The sequence below is a fragment of the Cupressus sempervirens genome, chromosome 6 (assembly GCF_028749045.1).
Source record: "Cupressus sempervirens isolate cs-2001-9-10 chromosome 6, ASM2874904v1, whole genome shotgun sequence".
NCBI classification, from domain to species: Eukaryota; Viridiplantae; Streptophyta; class Pinopsida; order Cupressales; family Cupressaceae; genus Cupressus; species Cupressus sempervirens.
Window position 1 is genome coordinate 265,632,984 of NC_143123.1, and position 13,041 is coordinate 265,646,024.

At 34.0% G+C, this 13,041-nt stretch overlaps 1 protein-coding gene across 3 annotated transcripts in view; it reads right to left on the reverse strand.

The window, feature by feature from the left end:
• LOC149552253 (AMP-dependent synthetase and ligase family protein) overlaps nt 1-13,041 on the reverse strand; it is a 329,479-nt gene that overhangs the window by 219,125 nt on the left and 97,313 nt on the right. For all 3 annotated transcript variants that reach the window (XR_016352887.1, XM_089787778.1, XM_089787779.1), the window contains exon 4: nt 3,720-3,923. Coding sequence is in view for 2 of the 3 variants with exons in the window: in XM_089787778.1 (XP_089643904.1) it covers nt 3,720-3,923 (204 nt within the window). In the remaining variant the exon portion in view is untranslated. The remainder of the gene's footprint in view (nt 1-3,719; nt 3,924-13,041) is intronic.

Below are 13,041 nucleotides of genomic sequence, written 5' to 3' on the forward strand. Positions count from 1 at the left end.
GGACGAAGGTGACAGTGATGTGTCAGAAGCAGATCTCTCTTGTTGTAGTCACTCTGTTAATGTATTTTGTTTGTTAATTTATCTCAGATATTTTGTCAGTCGTCAGGAGACGACTTTTTTTTTTGGGGGGGATGGTGTTAGCCGACTGGATGGTTCTGGCGGTATTTGGTATTCTGTAGCCGACGATCCGGCGGTGTTTCTGTATTCTGTAGCCGACGGTCTGGCGGTATTTTGTATTCTGTAGCTGACGGTCCGGCGATGTTTTTGTATTCTGTAGCCGACAGTCCGGCGGTATTTTGTATTCTGTAGCCGACGGTCCGGCGGTGTTTCTGTATTCTGTTGCCGACGGTCCGGCGGTGTTTCTGTATTCTGTAGCCGACGGTCCGGCGGTATTTTGTATTCTGTAGCCGACGGTCCAGCGGTGTTTCTGTATTCTGTAGCCGACGGTCCGGCGGTGTTTCTGTATTTTGTAGCCGACGGATTGACTGTCGTCGGTGTTTTGTATTTTGTAGCCGACGGGTAAATAGTTTGTAGCGGATGTAATGTTGTGGCCAACGGACTCCTTCGGGAAGGTTCGGCGGTAGTATTTATATCCCGTCTGGGATCATTGTAAAGCATCATTCATCTACTATTGCGAATATAATTCTGCTGTTCGTGTTCTATTGTCTGTATGCATTCATTTTCTTTACCTGTACAATAAACAGTAATGACCCCAACAGGTTCTCCAATATTTGTCCTAAAGTATTCAATATGTCTTGGAGGAATTCCGTTAAACAGTTGGCAAGAAAAGTCTAATCAATAGGACCAGTCAGAGCCCTGGGCTGCCTCAGAGTGACCCTAAGAGAGGATAGATGCTGCAGATAGAAATTCCGTCAAGCATTTATATGCTCATAACTTGCTGAAGCAATTACTTATACCACACAGACAATTTGTCAAACACTTGGTGTACCACCTCTTGACACAAAGTGAATTCCTCTATTGTAAACTGGGGTTTAAAGGTTTGCTGTTGCAGACTTGGTAGATGACCATGGCAATATTTATATCATGTTTTCATACAACCATTAGATTTCACACTTGCATATAATCAGATTGGTAAATATATCAGATTACCAAATGATAACAGCACAGAAATCAAATGTTATTTTACTGGACATAAAAATTACGGATTTATATCTCTAATTCCAAATGATGTTAACAACAATTATGAGAACCTGGTAGCGAGTCACATCTCTGTAAATTGACTCAAAATGATCACAATCTTTGATCAAATGCTAATAACCCCTAAGGCATCACTATCTGGAATGAAAGCCCAGCCCATGGGACCATGCAGTTAATGCTGAACTTTGGGCATCATTTCTTGAAGGTTCACATGGCTCAGTTTTCTTGAATCAGCTATTGAAATTCTGGAGTTGCAAGAAAGATTATTCTCAGTAGCTTTGATTGATCCTTCTATGGTTCATCATCCATATAAGAAATAACGAATATTGAGTTATATCCTTGTTCTTTCTCAGAGTTCATATATATGCTCCTCTTCTTTATTTCACATCAGTCAGTTTATGGTTGTTGCCAAAGATGTTCCAGCTAGGCCTTATTGTCGCTGTTCAGCTATGACATCGTGTGACCTCCTCTATCAGTTGTTATTTCTTTCATGATCAGTTTTGGATATGCCATTCTATTGTGGCATGGCAACATGTGTCTTTAACTTGACTTGATTTTCTTCTATGTGACTTGTTCGCTAAAGCTGTTAGTGTGGTCTTGGTGTCATGGACTATGTTGCTGAGCCACTTCATATTCCTATGCTGTGTGTGTTCTATTTGCTGACATGGACTTCCACATTTGTCGTCAATTATTTCTGAGCAGTAAATTCATTTATACCTTTTATGTCAATTGCTCTTAAATTTATGGCATCCATTGCGCAAGTGAAGGCACTGAAGGCACAGAATCAAGAATCACTTGCATATGCCACTGAAGGGTTGAGGTGAATACCAAAAGCTTATCATTTTGGAAGCACACATGGCAACATATATAATGATTTCAATCATTTATTCCTTATTTAATGAACAAAACGAATGTCAATCAATATAATCAATATTAATCTTAATATAATTAATTAGTCAATATAATGTTGATCATATTAATATTAATAATATCAATCAACGCATTATTAGTTAGTCAATGCAATATAAGTAGTAATATTAGGTAACTAATAATCAACCATTACAATATCAACTCATATTAAATCCTTTGACATAGTTCTAATCAACTTTCATCATACTCCAAAACAACATTGGCTATAACAATATAGACGATTTGACCAAAGAAAGAATCCTCTCTATTATCGAATAACAATTACTGTGCAATAAGATATTAATAATATCATTAATTTGTCAAGCAACGAAGATTATTAGTGCAGCAATATTTATTAAATAATGATCATTAATAAGGCCGTTGTTTGAGATATTAAATTAATGATGATTATCCAAAAGGATGACTAATATTCATTAGGAAGAATGATGAGTAAAGAGGTGTAGACACCCAAAATGGACAGACTTATGAGTTTACATTTAACACACTAATTATTCTTCTATTAATTAAGGGTTCTTAAATCATTAATTAATCATCTTTATTCCTCCATAATCGAATCTTTGCATCATTTAATCTTCCCAAATATTAATTAAATAATTAACCTTATTTAATTGATAAACCTTTAATTAATTGATTATTATCAGTTTATAAAACTCAATTTCTAATTTCCCATCATTTAAATAATTATTTAAATTAGCTAATGTATTCCTCTTCATTAAATTAAATTCTAAATTTAATTTCATCTCTGTTTCAATTTCGATCAATTTCTGATTAATTTCAATTAATTTCATCTTTCTAATTTAATTGAATTTTTAATTCAATTAAATGTTATAATATCTGAATATTCAATTTTATGAGGAATTATGATTTCTGAAAATTAGAAAATCCTCATAAACTGAAAAATCATTTTTTCTGAAAACCCAAAATCAGAAAATATTTTAAAGTTTCTATTTTCAATTTTTGGGAACTTTCTCTCCAAAAATTGAAAATATCTCAGATTTTATCCTTTGTCTTTTTCGGCTTAAATTTGGAAACTTCCCAGTTATTCCTCCAGTCTCTTTCATCCAAACACAAGAAGGGAGAGACCAGAACTATGGTCAGCAGTATATTCATCATCAAAGTGGATTGTGGTATGTTTAATGTGGGGGGGTAGGTGGGAGAGGAGGGAGGGAAAGTTTGAAAACAAGAATGAAAGGTCAACAAGGAGTTATGAACAATCAAGGAAAACATGGATGGGGGCACTGAGGGACTTGCTGATAAGAACATAGTGCACAACATTCACAACACTGCCAATGGGAAAACAAGTGAACCTACCAAAGTCGGGGAAGTGAGGAAATCTATTTAAATGTGTAGGCTCTGAGATTCACCACACTTCAGACAGAGAGTGATTTGTTAGCAAATTGTAAGGGAAAAAAGCACAACCAGTAATGTTCTGCAAATGCTTCAGGTACTTTAGGAAATAACACTTCTATTGAATATTGTTCATAGAAAAAATTGTAGTCTCTCAAATTAAGCTAACTAATGTAAAAGGCAGTGCTAAGAAAACAATATTAAAACAGAAATACATACAATAATCTCCGAGACATTCTACACTATAGTATTTGCACTTCAATAAATGACAGCATACAACCAACCTCTGTTGATCCATATAAGTTTAAGATTGTTGTTTCTCGAAGTGTCTCGTGTAATACTTCCCATATCCAAATAGGAAAAGCCTCTCCACTAAGGACTAAAATACGTAGGAATTTACAAATTTCACGTCCATCAGAAGATTGTAATCTAGGAATAAGCGCCCGCATAAGAGATGGAACAATTGTTAACCTTGTTACACTGTATGCCTGCAATGCATCAAAAGTTATGAAACTTCATGATATCCAAATATTGAAACACATATCAAGTTGTGGCTACGTAGACAAAAGATTATAAATAACTGAAAACATCTAAGAAACTATATTCAATGCACTTCACTTTAAATTAAATGCTTCAACATCAAGGCTTCACAGTATTACAAATAAATCACTACCACTTAATCCTTGTACATTAACATAGCTCAAATGCACCTAAATGGGAATTAATGCCAATGAAATTCGTAATAGCAAAACTACCTGGCAATTTATATGCAATGAAAAGTCCTATGACCAAGCTTCACACACACATCTTGAAGCAGATTTGATACTGTTTGGGCCGATAAAGTATCTTATATTCTACAACAATAGCATTCCAGCTTACCAAGTATGAGGAGCCCTAGAACTTTTGCCACTGAATAAACCGTTATAATTTGAAAACCATATTGTTACATCCCAATTTATGGTCCAATTGTAACTGCTCCTTTATAATGTTCTTTAAAATTTCAAATTCATCGAGGACGATGAAACACAAGAGGAATGGTATGTTACATCCCAATTTTTGACCCAATTTAAAATGTTCATATAGCCATTGAGGTTTCATGTGAAGTCAGTTGACAGTTAAAATTTGTTATAATCATGTGAAATGGTAAGATGGTTAATCGTTATAATTTTATATGAAGATTGGCATACTAGCTAACCATTATGATGATATTTTAATGCTATTCGGAAAGTTGGTTATTCGTCATGAATTCATGGGAAGTAAAAAGGCGGTTAGCTGTTGTGATTATTTATGATTAATAACTTGTTATGGTAATTATTATTATATTGAAGAATATGTTTTAATTGTGGAGAATTTCCTTGTAGGAAACACATCAAAGTGGTGGAAGCATTGTCAGAAAAGAATTGAGCACAGGGACACCACCATCACTAGGCAAATAGGTATGAACCTTGAATTACCATGGCTAAGGGTAAATGACTAGGCAAACAAGATTGTGCGTTGGACAATACCATGAGCTATTTGACAATCAATAAAACATTAAATATTTAAACATAATTAAAATATGTACCTTTAAATGGTTTATGTTGGTATTCTCATCATTTCATTTTATATAGATATATATATATATATATATATATATATATAGAGAGAGAGAGAGAGAGAGAGAGAGAGAGAGAGAGAGGATATGAAGATAAAATAATCTTCCAATTATGCACGTATATAGATATGCGTGTCCTAATAGGTATAACCTTGGACACAATAATAATATGATGACACCATTCGAAAATAACATATATATGTATGTATAAAATTATAAATTACTCTTTTAATAAGGATTCCTTCGAATTCTTTTTCTTATAATTATAAGTCTCTATAAGAGACGAGGAGTACACTTGGCATTTTCCTTCTTTTGAATCAGTGAACCAAGAAGCCGATAATCTTCTTATAACTGCTATCAAGAGTGGTGGTTTCTATTTGAGCCTTCTATATTGTTCTCATTATATATAAGCTTGAGAGTATGTATGGTAGCAAGCATCAACACTGTTCTTCTTTCTCCATTCCTCCTCTTTCTTTTCCTTATCCTTACGGCTGATATTGGAGTGAAACCAAGCTACTGTTCCTGTCATTAAAAGGTCTTCGCAATCTGAAATCCGCATTGGCAAATCAGACTTTCGAGAGCCGGCCATTCGGAGTTAATCAAGATCCATTCCTTCATTGATCATATTATGTGAATAGTTTTTCTAATCTTTATTTTGGTATATGTAATGCATACAAAAATATAGATGCAAAATAATATCAAGGATTTTCAATGAGCAATGTTTGGTTGTGAAGCAAATTATGTCTATCAAATAGTTCATTTGATCGAGCACACCAAGTTATCTAACCATTTTAAGTCTTAACCAAATACATATGTCATGCTATGATTTCCATCTCGAATCAGCTGGTCTTTCAAATCTGAAATTATAATCCTCTGAAATTTCTCAAGAGAAGTCCTTGAGTCTTAAGGATGGCATCATGCCAGTACTAAAATATTATTTTCTATCAACTAAGTTTTAGTAAATGAATTGATATCTTCTATGAATAGATACCTAGGACTCACCCGGCTAGTTGGCCAAGAAAGAGGGTGAAGAGGTGGAAAGAAAGTTCTGCAAGAACAAGAAACACAAATCAGAATTGATATGATAATTTTAATTCTTTTAAAGAACAAATCAATAGCTCATGCATGTCCAATTTACTTACCTTGTTGTCAAGTCGAGTGGTGGAATTAAGAACCAGAATGCTCAGTGGCTAGACAAGGTGTTCCATGTCCAATCCAAATAGGGAGGGTCTTTCTTGAATGAGATTTGTGGGGATATTTTAAGGGTCCATGGTTGGGAGGTTAAGCCCCTGACAATGTTTCCCCTCTCCACAAGATGTCAAGACATGCACCAAACAAAGGTAAGTTGTGTGTTCAAACATTTGTTGGTAATACATATTTCACCTTTATGATGTTTTTACAAGAAGAAGATATGATGGATTGATTTATATCATTGATTCAGTTATTTCCTTTAATGAAAGCAACTTTTCTCGTCAATGTAATTGGTAACCAATTAGATTGGTTGATCTTCCAATTGAACATAGAATATCTATATACAAGAGATAGGTTTATCTGAGGGATTGTTATTTGTCTTTCATTTATGTGAATAATGAATACAAACATATCTTCAAACTGTACGTTATTGCCAAAGTACCAATGGAAGGAGAAGGGATGATACAATGGTATTTGATGCCCTAAATGATACAATGGTATTTGATGCCCTAAATGATACAGTGGTATTTGATACCCTAAATGATACTATGGTATTTGATGCCTTAATTGATATAATGGTATTTGATGCCCTAAATGATATACTGGTATTTGATGGTATTTGTCATTTCAATAAAGTGGTCTAGCTATTTTTTCCTAAGCAGTATTTATGGACTAACCTAGATTTTGCAGAAGCATCCCTAGATGGATTTTGGTTTTGAATTCTACGGTATGTAGATTTTAAATTCCTTGTTAAAATCATTGATTTTGTTTTCAAATTGTTAGTTATGAAATTTCTATTTAACTATTATGTAACCATTAATCTTATTCACATGAACATAACTGTTATAACTATCTTCCTATGAATATGAAGTATTAACTGTATTTCTTGATATGATATGATGTTAGTTAAGACCAGGGAATAGTGGATGTTACACCTATACCCAAGGAAACATTCAAGTTAACTTATGATGACTTACTTATGTCTAACCTAGGGAAGGCAAGCAATGAATGCATCATTGAGGAACTAAAAAACGAGTTACAATAGATGCTCAAAATTGATTGAGTTTAGAACCAAAGGTCACTTATTGGAAATCAATTTCTTAACTGTGGCTTGGAAAGAAGTAGAACATAATTAAAGAATTGTGGTCGCAAAACGAATCTAAGGTATTTGTAAAAATATTTTTAAAATTCTGAATAAATGTTCTTTAAAAGCATAAAAACTAGGAAAAAGCCTAGGGCAGAAAAGTTCAGTCACCAATCACATCAGAATTACCCATAAATATATACACATGGTAGAAATGCAGGGAGAAAAATCCATTCATCAGTGGATCATTCAAATTAGCAACCTGAGAATGAGTTGCACGTTCCATGGCATCCTATATCAGGATGCTTATGATAAGAGGAAAATGTATTTTTTTATTATGCTGTTTTGTAGTTATGGTGCGCAAGCATGCATTTAGAGAGGTACAAATTTATAGCAACAATTAGCCCCTGTACCATAAGGTAAAATAATGAGAGGTAAACTACAAGAAAATGATCTAGGAGATCATGTCAAAAGACTATTATTATATTTTATTGTTTGTCTGGGCCCTGATATCCTAGATTGCCCTAAAGGATACACATAGCTTATACAAGATACTATATACTGTATTTTGATGAAGACATGTGCATCATATTCTATGCATTAATAGTATCTACAAGATACTTGAAGCTCTGTATATTCTGTGTATACATGGTAGAGGTGATCAAACTGTGACAAGGTATAGTGTTTAATTGTTAAAGAGTTAACAATCATAAGCATGAGAATATTGTAATTGTGTTGAGCATACAATAAAGGTATCATCTTTTTGGGTGTGGCTTTTTCCCTGAGTATGAGGGTTTTCCCAGGGTAAATTTGTCTCTGGTTTTCTTGTGCTTTGATGTTAAAGGTTCTAATTGTTGCATTGATTATATTCTAGTTAGAAAACTTAACATATTGGTCCCTCATTCATAATTCTGGAGATCATAAGCTACTTGCTACACTCTTGACAAAGAGTATTCAAAGGTTAATTTGTTAATGGGGGATATGAGGTAAACTTGGAAGAGGACGGATTGCTCTAGTATGATGGATGGGTGAATTAAAATTAGGCACTGACCAATCATAATTATCATAGTTGCACACCTGTTGGTTCTTATTTTCTCAAAGTCACGGATTGTTTAGGGAAAAATAAGGATGCAAACTTCTAGTTCAGCATTTTGAGAATGAGATAGAGGAGTTTGGGCTCTCAAATATTTTACAAGTGATCAATGATTCAGCACATGTCTGCAAATTGGCTAGTTTGATGGTGGAGGGTGCTTACAAGCACATATTTTAGACTCCACGTTGCGTTTTTTGAAGATTATAGCTGCGATAGAGATCTTTACCTCTAATATTGCCATATGATTCATTCAATATGTCTTCATTTTGGTTGAGATTGGGATAATGACTTTGTATTCTGTCAGCAGCTAGAGAAGAGATTTATGGTGATATTTCTGCCTATTCATTTGTATCTTTCTTATAACCAAGTGTTGAAACATGTAGCTTCAGTTCAGACATTATCTCTGATCATATGAGAATATACTCACGTATATATACATGTCAATATGATTTGAATATCGATATGTATATATGCCTGAATATAATCTGCATTATTCATGGTGATCGCAGTATTCAGAACCGACTGTGCACATATATATATATATAGTGTTTATATCTGAGATCGACCTCAGTAATGATCGCATTCCATTCTGATCATTATCGATTGCATTGGGCTTTGTTAAGTCTTAAAATAATTAGTTTTGTTATAACTAATCAACGAGTGTGATCATACCACCGATCGGGTATATCGGTGAATGGTCATGTCTCCATTTGGAGACATGCCCATTCACCCATATACCCAACCACCATTGTATATATATTGTTGCCGTCCAATATTACAAGCATCGAAACTCATTAATGCGGACAGATCAGAGGTAGTACAGATATCAAGGTTGAAGAAACTTTTATCATATCTTTGCATTGTTATTATACATATTGTGGAACACATCAGATCCTTCATTAGCAGAGATTGTACCTGAGATAAAAACCATACATCTATCAGCACTGTAATAGAAATTTGTAATAAACTTTACATGGTATCAATGCGAGGCTAAGGAGAGATCACATTAAGTTTATAAGGATCAGATTTCACTTTAAATTCACAGTCCATTCTATCTACCAAGATGACAAACGCATTAAGATTTGAACATCACCTTGCAACTGCTGATAACTTTGAATCCTGGAAACGTCATATAATGATGTTATAGAAAAGAAAACAAATTGGAATCTTTTATAAGAGAGGATAAAGTGGAACCTAAAGATGATCCTGAGAAATCAGTATGGATCGAGAATAATGAAAAGGCCATGAAGATAATTGTGGATGTTGTTCAAGACCACATAGTACCTATTGTGGCAAAACATACAACAGCATATCGTATGTTTCGGGCTCTTGAAAATGCATTCATAATCAATAATACTGGCAGAAAACTTGCTCTTAAAAGGAAAATGAATAATGTTAGCATGAATAGAGGAGAAACCATAAATGTTTTCTTCATGAGAATCACAGATTTAAGAGATCATTTATCTACACTTGGTTATGAGATTGACAATCAAGAATTATCCTTAATAGCACTAGGAGGACTTCCAAACTCCTGGGAATCTTTTGTACAAGGAATAAATGCGAGGTCTAAAATCCCAAAACTAGATCATTTAAGATTGAATTGTCTTCAAGAAGAATCAAGATTAGTGATTAAAGGGAAACATAAAACCTTAGATGAAGATGTTCAAGTTCTTAACACAAACTCTCATAAGAAGGGAAAGAAGAAGAACAACAAAAGGAAAAGAAACTTTCATAGAAAAGGACAATCTAAACAGAAGAAAGACTTGTCCAAAATTCAATGTTTTAGATGTGATCTATTTGGACATTATGCAATAAATTGTCCCAATGGATCTAAAACTCAAGCATCTTTTGCAAAATCTGATAAATCAAATGAAGAACATGAATCTGAGAAATATACCTTCTATTTAGCATTGTCCAGCCAGATTTCAACCAAATCTAATACATGGATACTTGACAGCAAATCTTCAAGACACATCATTGGATATCAGGATAACGTAAAAAGCATGCAAATAGAAACAGATGAAGAAGTTACAATTGGTGATGATTATGCACATTCCGTAAAAGGAATTGGGACATTCACCATAAATTGAAATCTGGAAGTTCTGTTAAACTTTTTGGAGTTCTTTATGTACCAGGTAGTAAGAGGAATTTAATATATATATCTGCACTTGAAGATGATGGTTATAGAATTGCATTCATGGAAGGTAAAAAACTAGCTTGGCCTAAGAATTCAACCATAAAGAAGGCTCTAACAATAAGAGTACGAAAAGGACTTTTATATGAGCTATGCACTAAGACAAATCTTGCACTTGTACATGAGACCTTAGATTCAAATGAAATATGGCATAGAGGATTAGGTCATATCAACTTTCGTGACCTAACATCTATGGAGATGTTAGTAACCGAAATGCCTAAATTAAGCCATATTCAAAATGAATCCTCTGAAGGTTGTGCCTTAGGTAAAAACACCAAAAAGTCATTTCCTCATAGTTTGTGAAAAACTAAAGATGTGTTGGAACTAGTACACTTTGTTCTATGTGGACCCATGTCTTTACCAATTATAGGAGAGTTCTTGTACTATGTGATATTTGTTGATAATTTTTCAAGGAGGACATGGATATACTTTCTTAATGCAAAGAATCTGAAGAGATTCTCTCTAAGTTAAAAGAATTTAAAACAATCACTGAGAACTCCGAGAAGAACATTAAAATTCTGAGAACAGATAATGGGAAAGAGTACACTTTGGAAATATTTAAAGAGTTCTGCAAACTTGCTAGAATTAAGAGGGAGTTCCAGTCCCCTACAATCCTCAACAAAATGGAGTTGTTGAAAGGAAGAACAAAACTATTAGAAGCTACTAGGGCTATGATTTTTTATCAAAACTTGACCATGTCTTTCTGGGCTAAAACATCTAACATAGCAATCTATATTCAGAATAGATGTCCTCACTCATAGTTGGACAATAAGACCCTAAAGAAGCATTTTCTAAAAAGCAACCTGACATCAATCACTTAAGGATATTTCGATATCCTGTGTATGTTCATGTACCTAAGGAGAAGAGGACAAAGTTAGAAAAGGTGACCTTATTGGTTTTAGTGAAATAGTAAAAAGGTATAGAGTCTACATACTTGGAAAAAAACAAATAGAACTAAGAAGAGACGTCATTTTTGAGGAAGACATTGCTTTCAAAAGAGTCAAAACTTCTAATGAACTAGATACATTTGATGTATCCCAAGAAGAGGCTTCTACTCCCAAGATTCAGAGGGAGTACCTCGAAAAGACTTCAAATGAAACTGAGATACTTCCGAAAACTCAAGAAGAGAGTCTTGATCATTCTAAAAGGTCACTTTGGGCAAGGAAAATTATACAGGAAGGACATGGATTTGCAGCACCATCTCGGACTTTCTGAGAAAGCAAGAGGCCTAGAAAATTGATATACAATGCTTTCATGTGTGAGAGTCCAAACCCTGAACCTTCTAGTACTTCTAAAGCACTTAAACATCAAGCTTGGAAAGATGCAATGGTTGAAGTATATCAATCTATACTAAAAAATGATGTTTGGGACATAGTTCCTAGACCTAAGAGAAAATTTGTTGTCTTCAAAATGGCTCTTCAAAGTGAAGTATGTTGCAAATGGCAGCATTGAAAAACATAAAGCTCGTTTTGTGGCTAGAGGTTTTTCTCAAAAGGAAGGAATCTACTTTGAAGAAACTTTTGCACTAGTTGCTAGGTATACCTCTATTAGAGCTATAATAACCATCGAAGTAGCCAAAAGTTGGAAAATCCATCAAATGGATGTAAAAACTACTTTTCTTAATGGGAAAATCGAGGAAGAAGTATACCTAAAACAACCAGAAGGGTTTGTGACACATGATGCTGCCTCTTATGTATGTAAATTGAAGAGGGCTCTATATGGACTCAAACAGGCTCTTCAAGCCTAGTATAAAAGAATTGACAAATACTTTTTAAGTCTTGGATTCACCAAGAATGTAGCTGATCCATATCTTTACTTCAAGGCAACTAAAGGTGATACGCTAATTCTAATTCTTTATGTTGATGACCTTCTGATTACAGGAACATCTCATTAGTGTGAGAAAGATTTAGCTTCTGAATTTGATATGGACTTAGGAATTCTTCATTACTTTCTTGGATTGGAAGTATGTCAAAAGTCTAGGAATATCTTTCTGCATCAAAAGAAGTGCACTTTTGATAGTTTGAAAAGATTTGGAATGTGGGACTGTCGACCTATGTCCACAACTATGGAAACCAACTTACACAAGCTACAAGAAGCAAGTGTTGAATCCAGACTACTTGATCCTATTTTATACAGACAGATAATTGGGTCCCTAATGTATCTTGTAAATACTCAACCTGACATCTGCTATATTGTGAATGCATTGAGTCAGTTCATGTTTGAACCTCGTGAGATTCATCTTGTTGCTTTGAAGCATATATTAAGGTATCTCCAAGGTATTATTGGTTATGAACTTAAATATGAGAATTCCAGCTTAGAGTTACATGGATATATTGATTCTAATTAGGTCGGAAGTGTGAAAAACCGGAAAAGCACATCAGGATGTTGTTTTAATTTAGGATTAACTATGATTTCTTGGATTTGTAGAAAGAAAAGCTTTAGTTGCTTAA